A 22,767-nucleotide genomic window follows, 5' to 3' on the forward strand; every position below is an offset into this window, starting at 1 on the left:
AGATTTTTCTTCGAGTTTTTAAATAGCTAATTTTACATTTTAGCATCTTTAAAACACAATTTAATAAGAAGAATTTAATGTTTGGTTACATACTAAAGGAGGCAAAAATGGAATATTTCCCAGCTCTTAAATAAATCTAAAAAGGTAAGTTTTTGCTAACTGATCATACAAAATCATAAAAAAAAAAAAAAAATTCATATATCTTAAATGTTGATAATATTCTATTTGCATATAATTATTTACAAATATAAATTGATACTAAGCTTTAAGCTTGCATAAAGCATTAAAAAGGATTTCATATTACATAATTTGGTTTTAAACATTAAGTTTAATTTTATTGCAATCCAAAATTTTAAAGTGAGTGCAGCGCTTTTAAACCTTCATGTTCAATGAAGTACAAAACTGTACAACTTGTAATTCCACATTTAATATTCATCAAATAAAATAAGCAACATTATAAAAATTACCAAGCGTTTCTAATATAAAAATCATTTTATTGATAAATGTTAACATACAAAATTTCAAATGTAATAATTAGATTTTAAAATGAATAAAGAAATTGCAAATACAGAGGAACCTCACTTAACGAGCATAATTCATTCTTTACAAGTTTTATTTGTAATCTGAAACACACATTAAGTAAAACATTTTTTTTTTTTTACATAAGAATTCATATAAAATAGATAAGTTCAATTCCAAAAAAAATATTCAATCAAATTTATAATAATGTAATTTACCATATATATTGCTGGTTTTTTCTCCTTTTTTTTACAAGCAAATTGTCTAAAGACATTTGTCTTTAAACAATGTCTTTAGACAATTAGTTTTCACCAGACTTTGGTTACACTTCAAAGTTTGGTGAAAACGAGACACAGTATTATTGTTAAATGTATTTGTAGCATGCACAGCTACTGCCTTATCAGGGTGATGCTTCTCATTGTACAATGCAATAGTTTCCAAAGCTTTCAGCATTTTCATTATTTCATTGGAAGCTTGTTCCCTGTTGCATCTATTATTTCTTGCTCTCATGACCAAAACTCCTCCATATCTTTCTGCTATGGTATATGATTGCAGCTCCATAAGCTTTTCAGCAGTTCTGCCTATGTTCTTCTACGAGCTCATCAATGACTTAGCTATCTTCCTCTAATTTCATAATCTTGGCCATATACAAAATCTCCTATTGATTAAGGCTTCACATGCACTTGATCAAACTCCTCGGAGCTGTGTTCGACAATGCTATCCAAACAAAACTTCTATGTAAATATAAGGGTTCTCTTCAAGCAAGTGCTCAACACAAACTGATGCCACTCATTCTGCAAATCTTTTCTATTTTTTTAACATTTTGTTCTGCTGGTTAAGTGAGGTTTGACTGTACAAAAATTTGACTAGCTTACTAATAAAACTAAAAATAGGATATTAAAAAATCAACTTTAAAAAGTCTCAATTGCAAATAATAAATATATTTTTTTTAAGTTTTCATTGAATAAAAGAACATAAATTAAATGATTTAAAGAACAATAAAAGAGCTTCTGACACACAGAAAGGTGCAATGTATAAAGTTCTTCCACAATTTATTCTTTAGATCTAAAAGTATTTGTTTCACATAGAGTTTACCAATTAATAGATGTCAGAATCAAAATACAGCTCTGTTTTCAAATGAAATTCTATACAATACAACAATTATATATTTAATAATATTGCTTTCATAATTACAATATGATCTAATTAATCTTCATAAATGTACTATCACTTTTCCTTTGCTTTTCCCACTTTGGAGATACTATTTTGGGAAGAAGGAAAAAAAAAAAAAAAAAATCAGTACAATTTCTTTGAAAGACTTGCATTTAAAATAATAAGAAAATTTCTATTAAGCATTATGGGAAATTCATGACATGCAGTAAACTTTTAAATTTCCAAGTTATTTTCTATAATGACTTCCTATCTTTCTTGCATTATTTAATAGTTGTAAATAAATAAATGGTGAAGATAATAACAAAACATTCCTTTTAATAATCATTACTTGTACTTCTTAATTTAAACTTTATAAATATACTCTAAAACAAAACCTGAAGCAAGAAAAAATTAATCCATATAAAGTGTTTCATAAAATATAATTTCTAAATCTTGAATGGTGCAATTCTTAAAAATTTCTTTTTAATTTGAAAATGAAAATATGGTCTTAGGTAATTTAATTATTTTTACACTTTGAAATTATGGCTTTCCTTCTGCTACTACTCCTTACTAAGAAATTCCACGAAGATAAAAGTCACAAAAAATTGTCAAATAAATAATTTCTATTCTTATCAATACAGAATTACCAGATAACAGTAGTAAATATTTTTTTTAGTTTACAAATAACTTACTTCAACTGCTCTTGAAACATCTTCAAGACCTTTAAATGGTTTTCCATGAGAGCTACCATCATCAATAAGAAGTTTTAGACTTTGTTCATGAAGTAATCTAACTAATAAACTTAAATAATGAGGAATATCACTCTTGTAATGAGGTAGAAAAAAGCCACTTAACATAGTCGATCGCTGTAAAAGCTATAAGAGGGTGAAAATACGTTTTAACAATTTCTATTGTTGAAAAAGATCAAATGCATGCATATATATAAATAACATAACAAGAATAAACCCACCTTATTTAAAATAGTTTCCAAATAAATTTCACACTTTAAATCTCTCCAAAAAGCACTAGTATTACTGAGATATTAACAAAATGAATAAATTAAAAAAAGTTAAAATTATTCTAGCTTTAAAAAAAAATTATTCAAAACTTAAAATATAACATTTCTGCAATAGTTAATACACTAAAAGATTGGCAAAATTTACTACCTTCTGCCTTTAATATAAAAATGGATATATTTAGCAGTTATAATATGCATACAAACTGTTATTCATTAAGTCAACTATCATAATTTAGTCATAAATTAATTTTTAATCATGATTAGTCAACTACTTCAATTTTCATTCACTAAATACTATATATTAAAGAATCAGTAAACTTCATGGATTTTAGTTATAAATATTGAATCAAGTACAAAATTTAGAAACAAATATTTCTAGTTAAAAATCACCTTTTTCAGAGGAAAATATCAAATCGAAAACTTAATGGAGATTTATTAAAGTTCATATATTTTCAAATATAAGTTTTGATGAGCTCATTTGGTTTTGAATATTTGAACTATTAATCATTATTTCACATTATACAAATCTGATAAATCTTATTTCTAATCAATTTGCTCAGAATTGAATTTTATTTTCTTAATTTGTCAATGGGCTTTTGTGCATTTTAAATTTCATCTTGAGCTTATCTAAAAAGGAGAATTCACTAGTGAGATTCAAATTGCTTTTCTTAAAAATAGGAACTTTCCCTTTTTATTTACAGCTTTCAATCTGCAACCAAATCCACTTGCTTTTATGTTGCTTCCTCTATGAAAAACAACCACAAAAAGCACATTAAAAAAAGGTCACTTCACAATGAGTACATAAAATAGGTTTTTAATGATGCAATTCAAGGCTAACCTCTGTTTCTTCTATTACATTATATATTATGATTTGAGTAGGTTTATAGATTGAGTAGATTCTAATTAGGATGGCACAAACAAATTTATTCACAGTAATTATTTAAAAATATTTACAGTTAATAAAAGAAAAGCGATTTTCAATAGATTTCAACTGCAATGCACTAGCTTACTTAGAAAGCACAAAAAAAAATCTCAAGATATTAAGCAGCAAATTATTCAAATTCTTGATGACGATGGCAATTTCATCTCAGTTAAATACAATGATGATCATGTGTCACTCTCACTCAAAGAAAGCACAATAGCAAATTTTCTTTCAGCTAAATAGCCAAAATATTTTCACTTCACAGAATTCATAACATTATGCATATTAATTGCCTTAAAGAACCAGCTATATTAAAAGCATTGATTTTTAGTAGTATCAATTAACTTTGATGCCCATATAATAACAAATATAAACACTACATTAAATTATATTCACAAAGCATAAGACATTTGTTAGCTATGAATGCATAGTGCTGAAAGTCAATAAAACCACCGCGGTCTCAAAACATTCAATCAAATGAGTGTCATATAAGTTTTGAAACAATATTAAGGTTGGTCTCAACAAGCAATATATACATAAAAGCATAATAATAATATATTTTAAATAAGATTTTTTTTTTATTTTGTTGCTTATATTATATTATATATATATATACACACACACACACACAAACATATCTCTTAGTCTAAACTAAAACTAATTAACTTCATAATTTTGATCTTAATTTAGCCCATTTTAATTTTATTCTAAACTGTTCCTTTATTTTCCAAAAAATAGAATCAAAACTAAACCAAATAATTTTTGTTTTCTTTTCTTTTAGTTTCATTTCCAAAATAATTTTAATTTTAGATTGTTTCAGAAATAGGTTTTAATTTCATAATGCTTATATTTTTAATTACTTATAATATTATATATATATATATATATATTATTATTATTATTATGTCTTTATACATTATGTTTTCCTCTCACCACAATTAGATGCTGCATACAAATTAATGAAGAAAAGGAGAGGGGAGACTATTTTGAAACCAAAAAATAATAAGAAAATAAAGCAATCCTTTAAAAAAAAAATATTGCAATCAGAACTGCAAAAACTTTTTTTAATAAAAGGAAAACAGGCCAGATCGAACTTTTTTTTCTTTCAATATTGAAAATGAAACTTTTCTTTATAAGGAAATTTTAACAAGTCATCTATTCATTAAAAAAAAGAGTTGGAAGCTAAAAACAACATATGAATGCATTTTCAATACTTTACTTAATCTTAGAAATTACATATTCAATTTATGTTTTGGAAAATAATTAAAAATGGATTTCAAGATAGAACTAAATTTAAAATACTTACTATCTCCTTATTTAAAAACAGAAAAGTACCTTTGTAGGTAAGTCTTTAATTAAATCTTTCTTTAAATCTTCTTGAGAAATACCTTCAATAATAACCATTCGTCCTTTTATAGCAAGGTGTTTATAAAGTACATCAAACATGTATCCACCAGTACTCTCCCAAATAACATTTACACCATCCTAAATGAAATATTCATACTGTTTAAAAATAACATAAGAGCAGTACGGTATGAATAAGAAAGACAATGTAAAATGTTTAGAAATGAAATCATAATTTTTTTTATTCAATGTAAAATAAATACTATTAACATATTATATTTTGTAGTTTAAAACTATTTATTAATCACGACACACAATTAATTATATCATGTTTAAATTCTCTACAGTGAACAAAGCATTATGTTTCTAGAATTAATTCATCAAATTTAAAGCAAATTCACAAATATAAAATTCAAAATCGTGATGCGTAAATATAAAAAATTTGAAAAACTTTTTAGAAAAAATATCAAGTATGCTTTTAAATTTTTATATTTAAAATAATAATGGTACTAATGTAGAATAAAATAATCAAAGATGATATATCACATGCAAGAACTAAAACCTGCAATGGAAGATTATTTTTATAAAATGCCCCACTGCATATCCAATAAGTGTATGTATGCTTCTTATTAAATTTCACTAGCAAAAAAAAAAAAAAAAAAAAAATCAAATCAAATCAAATTTTTATGTAATCCAGTGGCTATGTCTAGAATTTAAGAAAGAAATAATTTAATTAAAAATTATTCTTCTAAAAATTTAATATATAAGTTCTTATTGCATAAACAGTTTGATAATAAATTTTTAAGATTAAATCTGTAAAATAAAATAAAAACAGGATTTTTTTTTTTTTTTTTTGCATTTCCTTTTTTTTTTATTTAACAATAAGCTTTCTCAGTTGCAAGTCACTTGTTACTACCAAATTACACATCAAAATTCTTTGTATTAGATATATTTCAATAAAACAATACATTTTTAACATCATTTTAAATTTAGAAAATAAAGAGTTCACAGGATGTTAAATCAAATGAATACACTGGACAATTTAACATATAAATATATTTTTCTAAAAGTCTATCAACAGCAAATGAGTTATAGATGCTTGAAGTTTATTGCACACTTTCATGATATACATATCAGCTGTTTTCATTCTGATATTTACATCAGCTGTGAATGCTTTGTTATTGTAAGCCAAAAGAAGAAAAGTATAATTTTTTTCAGTTTATGTTTAACTACAGCAGCTAATGAATATAATATATTTATTAATTCATGTTTATTTATATCATTTCATCTTACCTGAAGGCTAACTGTACAAAATAGTTTAATCTATAAATCAAAGCATAAATGCTGCCTAATGGCAACCATACTACAAAATGATGCATGCTTTCAACTGTCAGTGATAGTCTTTACAGGCATACGAATTTTTTTAAACTATAAATGAGGGTTGTAACAAAAATTAATTAATGGATTTCAAATAATTTCATTTCTAATCTTTATGGATAAATTGACTTTGCTGCTTATTTGCTGCATAATATAATATTTCATCCTATAATATTGATAAGAATGGAAGATTTTGCGATATTTTAGAATAAATAATGGAAAATAAAATAATCAAATTATTGCCTAACCAAACAATCTAATTTCACAGTATAAACAAATGCCTATTAAATTGGTATCCATAATAATAATTCATCATTGAGCATACATAATTTCATAAAAACATAAAAATTAAAAGATTATACCGGATATTCATTATGCAGAATATCAGCAAGTGATTCTTCTTTGCTATTGATGGGTCGATCACAGCCTAAACTCTAAAAAGAATAAATGTTTGCATTAAAAGACAAATACATTCTGCTCAATAAAAATACTATAAATTCATAGTTTGCAAATTAACATAACTAAATATTATGTATGATATAAAATTTATAAAGAAAGACATAATTTAAAGACCCTTTAATGAAATTAAATTTTCCAATGGTATCTATGATAATGGAAAAAAGTTCTGCTTCAATAAACAAATTTATCCTGACTTTGTTTCGAAATTTTCAAGTAATTGAGGAAATCTCTGAAGTTAGATAACAAAATCTGACACATATTAAGATACAGTATAAAATTTTTATGCTTTTCTTTATAATTATACTAATTAAGAATAACTAACATCGAGAAATTTTAAAATAACAGATAGGATTTATAATTTACTTGCAGATATTTAATACTAACTTAAATAACATTTCTTTAGTTAAATTAATTACAGTAACATGCGATATATATATTTTTTCACTTCCAGATTATCTGTCTAGTTGAAAAAATAATTCCTGTAATGAAATAACATTTTTTAATTAAACATATTTTTTAAATATGTCCAACGGTTTTATTTTTACGTTTATTTGTTAATATTTAAACCATTTAGAACATAAACATTTATAAAGTACTGGTTTCTATTAACAGATAAAAGAAACAAGAATAAGAATGGGCTTTAATATACAAAACTCACTCTTATTCATATTTTAAATTGTATCATGTTAGAAATAAGCATTTATAGAAGTCCAGCCAACCTGGCTTTCTTTTTATAATCTGGCCTTGCTTTCTGCACCATTAGGCTAAATTATTGGGAATCTATTGTGCATAAATAGTAACATGCAACATTTGAATATCATATTATGTAGTTAGTAATACTATACAACCATTAATAATTTTAAGTATAAAGTTGGGAAAAAAATGAATAATTTATGGAAATAAGCATTTTTAAAAGACTTTTTGCTATTTCCAGCAATTTAATTTTAAAAAATCTGTTCAATAAACACATCTGAAATTTTTCCAGCAACTGAAAATGGATGTGGAAATAAAGCACATCCAAATAATTTTCATCAGCTTTATAAAATTTTATTATCTTACTAAACTTGCAGATAGCAAAATTCGACTATCATGCTTTAAGGCATATATTGATAGAATATTTTTGTAATGTACAATGTAAAATAAAATTTGTAATGTACAAATTTTATTCTATTTTCAAACTTTTTTTTTTTTTTTTTTTTTGCTTTTATAAATTATTAGAGGTGTAGAAAATGAATTAAAATCAATTTTCAGCAGGGAAGAATATTTATTATGTTGATATTCATAATAAAACAGAACTGAAAAAGATATGTTATGCTTACAAAAATGGATCAACTTACTTTCAGGAATTTAACTTTATCTTCTGATGAGCATGTTCCAATAACATGACAACCAGCATTTTTAGCCCATTGAACCTGAAGTAATTTATTAATATGAAACTTATATGTTATTAATATAAAAATATTTTATACACGATAATGATATTCTCATGTCTTAGAGAAATGTAAAACAAATAGGATTATTTCACAACTGAACATATAAATGAAAATCTATATTACTGCAATATGACCTGATCCTCCAGCTGCTGCTGTTATCAAAACTTTGTCCCCAGGCAAAATTAAACCACACTATGGAAAAAGACAGAAATATTAAAAATATGTGAAAAAAACATGTAAATATATAAAAAAATGCATGTTTTTTTCATTGTTCAACAATATAAAAAGCATTTATTAAAATCAATAAAAACAATTATTAATTAATGCTTGAAAAACAAAAAAAAGAGTCAGATAGCAATAAATTGCAATGGCACATTTCAATTTTTTATAATAGCTTTTCAACTTTAAATTATCATATAGTTATTAATAATATTTATTTCATTATTTTAATATTATAAACATTATTAATAATATTAATGTAATATATATTCATTTAATCATACAACAATGTCTTATAAAATAAAATAAATTATGCTATTACTAACAATGCAGAGTTTTTCATATTGCAATGCATAATTAATGATTTATACAGATATACATTTACATTCTTAATAAATTTCATTACATATATAGATGAAGAGATTAATTTTACTATGAACTGAAAATATTATGAAAAAAAACTAAAATTATGTAGACTGATGAATAATGACTCATTTAAGATTGAAATATGCATGCTATAAAAACTGTCAGCTCTATTCAATGCTTCATGATCATTATGGGATGGGGAAAAGGGGGGGGGGGGAATTTTTTTTTTTTTTTTTTTTTTTTTTTTTATGAATAAACATTTTAATAATTGAGATCCTTAAAATACAACTACAGTATATATGATAAAATTGTGCAATGACTATAAAGGATAATAAAGTATGAATAAAAGTTAGGGAGCCTAATTATTTATCTAATGCAATTTAACAGCATATTACTTACTAAACATCAGAAAATCATAAATTACAAGCAAGTGCATTTTTAGATTTATACTTTTTTTTAATACAAAATAAATACTGATTAAAAAGGAATACATAAGAGCCAAGATTCCACTATATGTTTCATGATTCATTAAAAGCTTTGTTTTAATTTGTAGGTTATTTGCACATTTAATTTATTCTTTTCAGATGGATTGATGCAAATTGAGTAACATACAAATTTACATAACCATCATTTACAGATATTTATCTCTTTAAAACTAGACATAAAGCTTTTTAAAAAAATAATAGATTTTTATATAAAAAACAAAATAAAGATATTATAATATTATAGACTATGAATATATTCTAAAAAAATGTCAGAATAATGAATAAATTTATATCAACTCATCTATATATTCTCAGTACATGAATATAAAAGCATACACAGTAGTTTCTACATAGTTAATTATATGAATACTTACTTTATCAAGACTGAGACTAGCAGTAGCTCCACTAACTAATAATGGTAACAATGAACCATTAGCAGAAGCAATTGGAATTACATCTTCTTCAGGAACATACTAGAAATAAAACTGTTAAAAATCACTGATTCAAATTAGCATATTTGAGGAACTTAATTATTAATGAATAAAAAAATAATTTAACTACTTTTAATCTTTAAAAAAACTATTAAAATTAAAAAATTTATTTTAAAAATTTCTAATTAAAAATAAAACACCAATTTATATTCATGTAAATATACATGGAAACAAAAAAAAAAAAAATTCAGCTAAAAATTGCCTATATTTATTCAAATGGTAATTCATAATGGTAGCTCTAAGCATAAAAGCAATTTAAAGGTACTTTTAATGTTTAATTACTAAAATTTGATATAAGGTTTAGAAATATTATTTTTTAAAAACTGTAATTTTTTCTGAAATTTCAGCAAAATTAATGAAATGAAAGGGCAAAAATTTTTCTTATAATAAATATATTTCTTTATTTTCCAAAGTCTATCATTAAATACATATGTAAAAGGTGAACAGAGGACAATTTCTGATGAATGTAGGGAAAAGGAACAGTTAAAATAAAAAGAAAAGGTGGGAAATAAAAATCTACTAACAAAAATATATTATAAGGGATTTAGCTTAATTATACTAACATTCCATTTTAAAAAAATGCAAAAGATATTTTAGGGTGGATTTTATAATTTTCAACTATGGTCATATGATGAGGATAGATCTAACATAGTGACACCTCTCCAAACTTCCGCACAACACTAACAGAGGGATGTTTGACTCACAATGACAGATTTGATATATTGTATCTTTAGTGGTATGAGATTTTGAACTTGGAGCCTTACATCGCAAAGATCCAACTTTACCATTAAGTCAACATCATCTCCCCCCTCCCTAAAAAACAGTGAGAGGTCAACTCAGGCATTTTTCTCCCTCTAAATTCAATTGTTTACAAGCTAGAACTTTTAAGAAATTGGAATAAATGGCAAGCCTATAATTACTATTATAGTTTTTATATGGTCCTTCCATTAATTGCATGATTTAATTTACATAAAAAACTAGCTTAAAGTATTACTTCATTTCTTAAAGGGTGGAAAAAAAAGCAATTATACAGGTATATTATATATTAAAATATGGTATATTATAAACGTTTATTATAATATTTTACCAATCTAAAATGACAAAGTGCTTTACCACATATTCAGAAAATGCACCATATTTCATATGCATAACAGGCTGGCCATATTTCAGCTCAGAAACTTTATCGCCTACAGCAACAATTTCACCAATACCCTAAAAATAATATACATATATTACTTTTTATCAAAATACAAATGCAATGAATAGTTACCAGTATTTAAAGTAAACATTAATACAAATGAAGAAAACATTGATGGAAAATTTTATGGCCTAAAGAGAAACAACTCTCTAACAATATGAATTTGAACATAAATTCAAATTATATAAAGAATAATGTTCATAAAGATTTAAACTTAAAACAATAAAAAACAAAAAGGCAAAAGAACAGATCTAAAAATGAAAAAAAAAAAAAAAAAATGGTTACTGAACTGAAAAAAAAAGTAATAGAAGAAAAAGAAAGATGTTTTTTTTTCTCTAATTAAAAATTCACACACACACACACACACACACACACACACACACACACACACACACACACACGCACACACACACACACACACACACACACACACACACACACACACACACACACAAAGGAATATTATTAGCAAATGAATAAACTAATGCAGTAACTCTTATTTGCAAAATAATAATAATAATAATAAATAAGAGTAAAATTAATAAATAAAGCTATATAAGATGGTTAACTTAAAGAGTCCAAAATGTCTAATCAGTGATTTTACTTTACTTTCTTTTGGCAATCTTTTTAACAAGAAAATTTTTAATGCATGCATGTTTATGTATGTTAAGATCATTTTAAAGACCAACTAATGACTATTCTAAATAAACTGTAAAAGACATTGACAAGATTATAGCAAAAGTGATATTTCTAGTAAGATCTAAAGCAATATTGAGCTTAATTATATGGTTCAGCAAAGAAAGGATAATTGAAAATTTGATCAACTAATGATGAAATTCAAAACAGGAAAATGACCTTATCTGATCAAAATATATAAGAAAAATAAAAATTAAAGCAAAGATAATAATTTAATTATAAACCAAATAGTTTGCTGGGAATCATAAGAAATTAAATTAGTAATATTCATTGTTATTTGCAATATTGAATAAGGAAAATAATGCCTAATTACCTCAAATCCTATTTCAAAAGGAAGAGTTAATTTTTCTGTGAAATAACAGCCAGCAGCAGCACTTATGTCAGATGAATTGATTCCCAAAAACCTTTATAATATAAGCATATTTAAAAACAAGCAATAAAGTACATAAAATTTCTAAAATATTAAATTAAATTTTAAAGTGTTAATATACAATCTTAAATTGCAATATTATTTAAAAAATTATTAAAAGATAATTTTTAGAAATTAGTTAACAAGGAATTGTTTTTTAAATTTCATTCAATAATAAAGAAGTATTGCAAAAAATAATAATTTGATAAATAAATACAAATAAAAATTAAAAATATAATTAAACTTTTGCTAACTGACCATTATCAAATACAAAAAGGAATTATGAATATTAATGAAAATAGAAAAGGAAAAATTTATATTGTTCAGAAGCAAAATTTGGTAATTAGATAAAATTTGTTTATATAATTACCAAATAGAATTTGAAAATTCCATAGTATTTACAGAAAAACTGCTTGTAACTAAACTTGCATGATGAATTGCAATTATCTACACATCATTACTATCAGCTATAATCAGAAATAATTATTTTTCCAATTTTTATTTAAGAAGTGCATCTGAATAAATCTCATGAAGAATAAGAGAGACTGTCAAAAGTAAAGGCCTTCATGCTGCTTTGAGGGCAAATGACTTTCTAATAATTTTGAAATTTTACTCCTTTAACATATTGGAAAAATAAGAAATAAAATAGAAATAAGAGTTGTTGTTCCATTTCTTTTCCAGTTCCAGTTTGATGCAAATTATAATATTTTGAAATGTTCCAGTTCATTCTCTGTATTTTTATATATGCCAGTAGACTTTTATTCCAAATGACATGCTGATACAAATTAAAAACAAAAACTTAACATTATCACTATTTAAGTATTTTATTATTAAATTTTTTTTCACAATTAATGTCATTTTAATTCAAACTTTAAAAAAATGCTTCATTCTGCAACCATATTTTATGATCTTTTATTTTTATTGTAGATTCGTGGTTGAACTGATTTTATTATTCAATGCCATGCCATATAGTTGCATTTTAAAATTAGTAAAGCTTATAATCTTAAAAAAATAAAACTGTTATTAGAAAATAGAAACTGTTATAGATTTTAAATTGTCATATTGCATCCAAAACAAAGACAAAAGCAATTAAAGATTAGTATTATTAAGTAGCCACAACATCTTAAATACATTTGGGATTTTGAAACAAAATTTACAATTTTCAAGCATAAACTTACAATTTTTGAAAAAACTATTTGATTATATCTACTTAAGATTATCATGAATTGTACAAATGAATTAGATAAACAATATGGTTCAAAGCACATTTTTTTTTTTTTTAGATAAAGGAAAAAAACTAAGCATTTAAGATTTGAACAGCATCTGGGATTTTAATAATCTTTTTTGTTAAGTCAAAATTTTACCATGATGGTTCCACAGAATGAAATTTACATTGAATCACATCCATATAAAAATTTTAAAAAACTAGTCAGTTCAGTAGAATGTTTCAAAACTAGTGTTAGTAATTAAATTGGTATCTAAATATGCAAGTCTCTAAACATTAGAAAATGCAATGATTGAAAGGTAATGCGAGTAAATAAATGTACATGTATTCCAATTTCCTTTCAATAAAATATAATAAAATGGAAATACATCCATCTGCAATAATTTTTCAAAATCTCAAAAATTTTAAATCTATGTAAAATATTTATTTCCAACTTCTGGTTTACACAGAAAGTATCTCAAAGGCTTTAACCATGATCATTATTGCCTAACAAATTTAATAAACATATGAACCAATATTATTAGCTCAAAATGTTACAATATAAAATCATAATTGAAATAATTATCAAAACAATAATGATCAACAGAAGTTTACATGGTTCAAAAGTAATGAATGGTCATGGAAATGAAAATCATAATTAGCATAATATTTTGATATATATTATATTATAAAGAATTTTCTTTAATTTTGGCTAGCCCAGTATCTTTATTCCTTTAATAATATATTATAGTTTATATATATTTAGTTTAAGATATTTATATTATAGTTTAAGATGATTATATCCTACGACAATGTATTAAGACGTTAGAAAGCTTTTTTTTTTTCCTTTAAAAAAATTCTATATATACTTTGTTCCATTTTTTTAATGATTCATAAAATATTTATATTTTCCTCACTTAATATCAAAACATCATTTGGTAAATAATCATGGTGAATATATATTATCATATCTGAGTAAAAGTGAATAAATGTAAAGAAAACTAAATCATGACTGAAATGAAAGACTAGTTATGCAACCATTATGTAAATACTTACAGTGCAATAAAATTCATTGTTTATTCTAATAAATAGAAGAAAAAAATCAATAAAACTAATTTCTTATAATACTAACTTGTTTTTTATCAATACTTCCTGACTTCGTGGCGGTACAACATTTTGTTGCACTATTTCAATGGCATCTTTAAATGCTGGGGTAAGTTTTCTAACAATGAGTTTTCTAAATGCACGAGGAATAGCAAAGCTCATATCTTCGTCAGTAAAATATGGTATTACATCCGACTTTTACGGTTTCGTTTCAAAAAAGTTAACAGTTTTCTTTAACTTTACAGCACATGTAAGGTAAGAGCATTTAAAAATAGTCAACAATTCTCTGATGAATATGGTTAAAGTTATGATATTTCAGCTTTAATTTCAATATATATCGAAATATCTATTTTGCAAATTGAAAATATAGTTGAAAAGGATTTGAAACTCATATTGATATTTTACCATCACAGATTTTTTAAGTTATTTTCTTTTTATTTTGGAATTGCTTTTCTGATTATTATAGTGGTGAAACCAATGCAATCAATAATGTTAAATTTTTAAGAATTATCGTAAAGTGAAATGAAAACAACAATAGAATCCGGATCCGTGTTCTGAAAATCGTTATTGACAGAAAAAAATTTCACTACGAGATATTGCCGAAGGCTGCGGATCGAGGATCTACCGATAAAACGTTGCTTAATGTTTATTTCATATCGATGCTATTGAAATTAAAGAACAGTTTCATAATTAATAATGCAGATTTTATTTATAATGAATCATTTGTTTTTAATTTTTCTTAGCATCATCGGAATTTCCTTTTGTGTAAGATATTTTTGTGCATTGTTTTTATATGTGTATAGGTCTTTCCAGCATTTTCTTAAAATTAATTTATATCTTGAACTGGAATACTTTTATTGACTTAACCTTTTTAAAACTAAAAAAAATTGAGTCTTTTTTTTTTTTTTTTGTAAGCATTTTTGTGACTACTTTAAGAAAATGATTTCACACTCTTTTTTTCTTTTCTCAATTTTAAAACATACATACTTAATCAGTTATAGGTTATTTTCCTTCTAGATGCAATTACAATGCTTCAGAGATTTAAAAAAAATCTTATACTTCCATTTATAAATAAAGAGATTATGTTTGATTTTGATATTTGAAATTGCATTTTAAACCCTCTGAATCATTTCTTCTAGTAAAATTGAATTTAAATTCTAAAAATTTCATTCATCTAAAGGATTATCTTTTTTTTTAGTTATTAAAAATTTGATAGCTTAAAAAAATTAATGATATAGCAACATATAAGGCTGATTATTGTTATATATTAGAGAAATTTATATTACAGATAACGAGTTATATTAGTTTAAAATTTGAATTGTGTGTGAATAATAGTTCTCAAGTTATATTTCAGTTTTTGTTTATGTTTATTTTCTGAATAAAAATGGTGAAAATTAAATTTGAAAATAACATTTTGTTTTAATTATTATGCTTGAACATATTTTTATCAATAGAAAATGTTTTTTTTTTATTTATTTATTCTTATTTGAGATAAAAAATATGCATAATGATCTGTTTTTTATTTTATGGAGTTTTTTTGTGTAAAACTACAGTTTAATTAATTTTTAAAAATATTTATATTATGCCTATATATATATATATATATATATAAATAAATTTTTATGCTTGCATCAATTATCGATAAAGAATTTGAATTTATTATGTATCCATACTTGCTTATTAAATTAGAATCATGACAGAATTTGTTTATTTGTCTTTGTATAAAAATTATTAAAAAAGTGTTCAACATTATGTTTATGTTATGTTTTTTTACATATATTTAGGATGATGAATCAGATGGACACATAACGTATTATGTTTACCACTCTTTAGAACCTAGTAAGATGTCATTTTTAAATTTAGCAAAATATTTTGGAATCTTTAAACTGTATTCATTGATTTAATATTGCATTTTTCTCCTCCTTTAGGTACTGTTAGGCCAGTTTATGAGCAAAGAGGAATAATAACCTATTTTTCAAATAGAAATGAAGCTATTTATACTGAAGATAGTCCATTAACAAGTGTGAAAATTGAAAAGCTAAAAGTACGTTTTCATAAGCTTTTTTATGTTAAAAATTTGTTAATGTTATTTTTATGTTATATTTTAGAAAATAAGCTTAAATTGTAAATCTATGATGGTTTAATTTTTTAAAATTAATATTTGCAGCATCTGTTGATTTAGTTAATATGATTATTCATGCTCTTTAATGATAAAAGTTTAAATAATTGTGTTTGTTAGTGTAAATTAAACTTTTGTCATTATACAAATATTTTATATTTCATAATTTGTGATAAATAGCACTATTTTTAGCATTGGATTTTTAAATACTTTTAGTACTGTAATTTATTAAATAACTATTAATGAAATTCAAATAAAACTTGTTAATAGAGAAGAAAATTACTTGAAATAATGTTGTACAGATAGTTTATTATTGATATTAGAGTTATATGTTTATACTTTGCACCTTATAGTTTATAGTAACACATGTTTTGTAAAAAAAAAAATTGAACATAATTATAAAGAATTAAATTAAAATAATTATGAGAAGTATTTTTTTTATAATATTTATTATGAATACATCATTATTATATATATAGAACCATAAATATGATAATTAAAAAAAATTATGTCCATTCATTTTTAGAATTTAGCTGCAACTGATGATATTTATCGTGTTAAAATTTCTTCCAAACCTGATGATCCTGAAAGTTCCACTGCATTTTCCTTTACAAAAGCTGTAAGTGTTACATACTTACTACAATGATTTCTTCTGCAAAACAATGACTGCAAGGGATTTTAATGTATATATTTTTTTAATTAAAATATTTTCCTAACAGAAGATATTTTTCTATCTTAAATTTATTTCAAAGAAATTACTGGTTTCATTATTCAACTGTTGAAATCAAAACATTTATTTATCTATAAAAGGAAACTTTAGTACTTTAACTAAAGGCATTGGCATAACTCTCTTTAGATAGTTGCATTAACTTGGTTTATTAAGCCTTCAACTGATTGGGCCATAGAAAATCATTCCAAGAAATTTTACCAATAAAAATTAAAATATAGCAAGGGTTTTTGTATATTTATAAGGATTGAGGTACTGGATAGTTGCTGGTTGATGGGTTAAGACATGGGTAAATGATTTTTTTTTTTTTTTTTTTTTTGAAGATTTTAAATGAAAAAATGGGGACATTTTATTTTAAATTTCCGTAGCACTCAGAATGCAATTACAAATTTTAATATATATATATGAAAATTAGAAAATGTCGTAAAGTTTTACTTGTTATTTCCATAAATTTGTGATGGAAGAAAAAAATGGAAAATTATTTATATTCCAAAATGTTCTGATTATTTTTTCTATGAAATAGTTCAGTATGAAATATATTTCCACCTTTTCAATTTCTTGAACAGAAAAAGACTGAAGAAATGATTGATCTTCATTTATTATATGCCAAAACATTTTCATTCTTTGGTTTATTATGTATCTACTTTTACTTGTCTACACCAGATGAGAGTTGTTTTAGATAAAATTTATTAACTGTTAATGAACAATAAGATTTTAATATCATTTATTTATGTATGTGGTCATTGTTTTATTCATAAATTATTTCTCATTTAAGAGTAGTATTTTATAGAATTTTATTTAACTGAAAAATTATACGTTGATTGATGTTAAATAATGATTTTTTTATTTTACTTAAAAAAATATCATATGATTTTAACTGCAATTAGCAGTAAGCAAAAAAAAAAAAAAAAAAAAATGTTGCTGTCACACTGTGAAAGCAGTATGTTACCCCCCCCCCCCCCTGCCACAATTAATATTTTTTGTTGCTCTTATGCTTGTGATTCATTGGATATTTTTTTTTTTATCAATTGCCAGTAGAAATTTATTTTTGTTGTTATATCCTGAACTCTTATTATTTTTTATTCACCTGTTTATATATAATGGAAATGTTTTTATTTGTTTTCATTTCCTTATGTTTTCTTCTTAAGGAAATTTAAATATTATCTGTTTTTTATAGTGTGCTGTTTATGAATCGGGACTCTCTGATACACTTACAATAGCTTTAGACCAAAGTGGCCTACCTGTTGGGATAGCAATTTCAGCATCACCACCTTTTTGTACTGCATCAGCTGTTTCTGAGATCAAATTGCTTAATTTCAATACATCAGTTAATATAGTGCCACTTGTAAATGCTCCTGCGTATGTATCTTTTATTTATTTAAGTAAATATTCAGTTTTTGCATTGATACTCTCCCCCCCCCCCTTATATTTTGATTTTTTTTTCATACTTTATAGAAATTGCAACTGCATCTAAATTAGTATAGTCAATTTGAATAATTTTGACTGGAGAGATTAATTAGTTAGACTAAATTTGAATATCCGAAGTTTTAAGTAATATATTATATCACAGAAGGCAAAAGGAATAGTGTTTTTCCCAATTCTGTAGTTAGGATGTAACATGTGCTAAATATGTATGAAAACTATTTTTCTCTATCTTTTAAAGTCTTATGTATTTGAAAATTAACTGAAAACTAATATTCATTAACTGAATTGATAAATATTTGATGTAAATATTTTACTTATGTAAAATATTGCATTGCTTACTTCTAAGGTAAAAAATCATTAAATTTATGTGTTATAAAGAAATCTTTTCAAAAGGGGGGAAAAATAAAATAAGCATAATTGCTATACTTTAGTTGTTTACAAGACAAGAAAAATATTTATAAAAAAATATAAATAACTTAAATTTCATCACAAAAAATATTTATCTGAAATATACTTTAAACTACTTTTCAAAAATTAGAGAAAAAAAATTAACTTAATTGATATCTTAGAAAAGATAAATTTTCAGTTTTAAAAATGGCACAAAAATTATTTTGCACAATTTTTTTAATTACATCCAAGTTTTGCTTTATTTAATTTTTTTAATTCATTAAAATAAAATAAATTTATGAGCTGCACATTTTCAGCTTTTAAATTATGTTTATGCCAAATTTATCTCTACGTCTACTAGTCTAACATATAAATTATTAGGCATTAATTTTATTTATATAAATCTATTGAATTGTTTTAATTCTTGGTTAACCCAAATGCTATCAAACAAGATTATGCTATATCATATAAGAATATGCTGATATTGATTTTGGTACACAAATGCATTCTACTGCTAATTGTGAAAATCAGCAGTTTCTCTGGTTGCTATTGGTTATCATCATGATTTTGAACTTCTTGTTGAAAAATTATTATTTAAAAAAAAAAAAAAAAACAGTTTTCACCATTAAAGAAAAAATGTTGACACATTCGCATTTGATTTGCCAAAATCATGTCTTATCCATTTTATTGTATAATGTATTTATTGATGATGGAATTTAGTTTTAAAAATATCTGCACGTTTTTTTTAATTAAATGTCTAAAGCTTTCCACTTGTCAAATTAAACAAAGCATGAAGAATCTCTTAAAAATTCATGCTTAATATTAAATGTTTTTAGTCTACATTGTTTGAAAGATACCACTTTATGCATAACTCTCTCCTAAAGCTTTGGAAGAGAATACCGGCTATTCTTTATGCTGAAACTCATCCACTGAAGACCAAATTACTAACTTCTGTTATTGAGTTTTGCAAAATACTTTCCAAAAGAACTAATTTTAAATTCATACTTACATTTGAAATATAATTCTATCTCAGGTCTATCTTGGCATTGATGCAGAAATTTGCCTTACAGTACTTATCAGCTGTATTTAGAAGTGGTTCTTTCATTCTAAATATGTCTGTCCTTATATTCCAATTTCCAGCAAAATCTATATACAGTGGCTGAAAGAGTGAATTTAAGATTGTAATTATGATATACATTTATATGAGCTAATAACTTTAAGTAGTTTAAGCTACATATTTTTAAAAATACTTCTAATTTAGTGCAAAGAGAGAAAAGAACATAACAGAGTGAAATAATATTTACTGAAATTTGATCTAAAATAACTCGCAAAGCTATAAAAATGAACTACATTTTATTTCAACGAAAGAAAGTAATTTTTCAAATTATATTTTGGGATACATTAAATTTTTTTAGACACAAAATATCACAATAATAAAAATTTTAAGTTAGTGCATGGAAAGTTAATATAATTATTTTATTGTCTTTTCAATAAAGGGGGGTGGTGTAATTTAAATGTTTGATAAAATAATTAAATAATTTTTTCTTTTATTACAACAATAAATATTTTAATTGAAAATCATTTTTTAAAAATTGGAAAAATATGTTGAAAATGGTGAAAAATTAACAATCAAATTTACTATTGAAGCAGTGATTTTTAAATTTTAAAGTGATATAAAATTCTTTTTATGATATAGTTTTGTTAATTAGAAATTATGCTATAAATCGAATTAGAAAATGAGAAAATTATGCTGTAAATCGATATTATTATTGAAATTGTAGGTTTAAAGTTATGTAATACAATGCTTGTTTTTTTCTAAAAAAAATCCTTTTATTCATTTTTGACAAAATTGGCCAAGCTTTCATCAGCAAATCTTCTATAAGATTATTTATGATTTTATTGGAAATTTTAATATTTATATATTTATTAGATTTTTAATCTTATTTTATTTCTTGAACTTTAGACCTGACACATTAACATATATTCAAAGGCTTGAACAAGAAAAAGCAGAAAAGGCTAGAGGAGAGCAAGGTGACAATAGATCTTTCTTATCAAAATATGTAAGTTCTATTCTTTTGTTCATTATTTTAAGTTATTTTTTAAAAACTATTTCTATGTATAAATGAATATCTAGAGTTATTATTTTTTTTATTAAGAATATTACATTAAATAATATTTATTAAAGGAGAGTTATGCTTATAAAGCCTTTATTACATATACATGATTAAACACATATTTGTTTGTATAAAATTGTATAGAAATGTAATTGATATCATTAAAAAGGTAACTTTTTTGTGTACAAAGCTAATAATATAAAGCCCAATTTTTGTAACGTATAATTGTTTTGGAAGATATGAACATCAATTTTTGTAGGCATGCTATAATAATTACTGTTGGATTTAAATTAAATGTGTGGCCACCAAAATCAAAATATTTTTGGGCGATTTCTTGCTAAATGCAATTGTGAACAATCTTTATTGTAATTCCAAGATATCCATTAGGATAGCAGCTTTTTAATGGATTTTTGGATGAATAGCATAATTTAAATGTGCTTGACGAAAAACCATACATTAATTTGAAATCTTGTGATGACGAGTTAAACATATATAGTCTGACAGCAGTTAACCATATTTTTGCACTTGATTAAACTTTTATGTGAAGCCTACTTCTTGATTTCTTTTATATCTTCTTTCCTATAACTGAATATACTTTTTGATGACATAGCAAACCATCTTCAGAACATTTCTAATAATATTTTGCAGTTCCATTAATTATCTGAGAAAAATATTGGATTAAATACAGCTGTAAAAATGTTCAATGAATAAAACAGTCTGAACTTCATATTATTTTATATTTTAATTTAACTGTTACCATTTGAAAAGAAAATAACCATGATTTCTGTGTCATACATATTAACATTTTATGTATATATTTATAGATAGATGTACAATAGGATAGAATTCAATTTTTTTAAAAGTACAGTATTGGTTTTCTTTTTACTTAATATGTTCTTACCTTTATAAATTTAGTGGACACATCACAAAATACTCATGAGTTTTCACTGGTTATTATTATTATTATTTTTATATAAAGCTGGATATTTATTATTTTGTATTTATATTGTAACACAGGGATGTTATCCAATTTAAATATTTTTTATCAGTCTGTACATTATAACTTTAAAGATTAGTATTAATTTTGTGATGAATTGATGAGTCTTTTTAATTGCAGTGGATGTATATTGTACCTTTTCTTATATTTGTCTTCATCTCTGGAGCATCATCACCAGAAGGACAAGGTGGTGGTCGATGAATCAACAAAAGAAGAATGGTTTAAAATTAGAAAAAATTATTATTTATTTCTCTAAATATTGTTTATTGTATATTGCTAGATTTCATTAAACTTGTATTATAAAATTTTTTAATTTATTTATTCGAAAGCTGTTTTTTTCCCCCATCTTTAAATTCTTGTCTTTTATTTTTTATCATTTCATAATTTATTTATTTTTTTCTTAATTTTTAATTTTTACTAAAAATATTTATTGTTAATGCTATTATTTACTGTTATTGTCATCTTATCTTTAAAAAAAATCCTAAATTAGTATTCTTATTAATTGATATTCTCATAAAAAAAACCATTTGTATCATTTGATCACAATATAAGCATAGTAATTACCTCTATGTGTATATTGTGATAAATTTATTAATAAAGCA

The 22,767-nt window shown here is 23.8% G+C and overlaps 2 protein-coding genes across 3 annotated transcripts; one reads left to right on the forward strand and one right to left on the reverse strand.

The window, feature by feature from the left end:
- Positions 1-576: 576 nt before the first annotated feature.
- Positions 577-14,670, reverse strand: LOC129965040 (prostaglandin reductase-3-like). 2 transcript variants are annotated; one of them, XM_056079151.1, is made up of 10 exons: positions 14,425-14,670; positions 11,993-12,083; positions 10,899-10,997; positions 9,669-9,767; positions 8,348-8,416; positions 8,129-8,203; positions 6,695-6,766; positions 4,947-5,096; positions 2,364-2,546; positions 577-1,780 (listed from the first exon to the last, which is right to left on the reverse strand). In XM_056079151.1, exons 1-10 carry the CDS (start codon positions 14,556-14,558, stop codon positions 1,733-1,735), a joined length of 1,020 nt encoding a protein of 339 aa, XP_055935126.1. In that variant the 5' UTR covers positions 14,559-14,670; the 3' UTR covers positions 577-1,732. The 2 variants fall into 2 exon arrangements, 1 of the variants encoding a protein (XP_055935126.1); XR_008784199.1 differs by lacking the exon at positions 577-1,780 and adding an exon at positions 2,642-2,705 and having other exon boundaries at positions 2,508-2,546.
- Positions 14,671-14,980: 310 nt separating this feature from the next.
- Positions 14,981-22,482, forward strand: LOC129967512 (ER membrane protein complex subunit 10-like). Its single transcript, XM_056081890.1, has 7 exons — positions 14,981-15,161; positions 16,181-16,235; positions 16,325-16,440; positions 17,042-17,134; positions 18,420-18,601; positions 21,018-21,114; positions 22,286-22,482. The coding sequence occupies exons 1-7, from the start codon at positions 15,093-15,095 to the stop codon at positions 22,364-22,366; spliced, it is 693 nt and encodes a 230-aa protein (XP_055937865.1). The 5' UTR covers positions 14,981-15,092; the 3' UTR covers positions 22,367-22,482.
- Positions 22,483-22,767: the final 285 nt, after the last annotated feature.

This window comes from Argiope bruennichi, chromosome 1 (assembly GCF_947563725.1).
Source record: "Argiope bruennichi chromosome 1, qqArgBrue1.1, whole genome shotgun sequence".
Taxonomy (NCBI): Eukaryota; Metazoa; Arthropoda; class Arachnida; order Araneae; family Araneidae; genus Argiope; species Argiope bruennichi.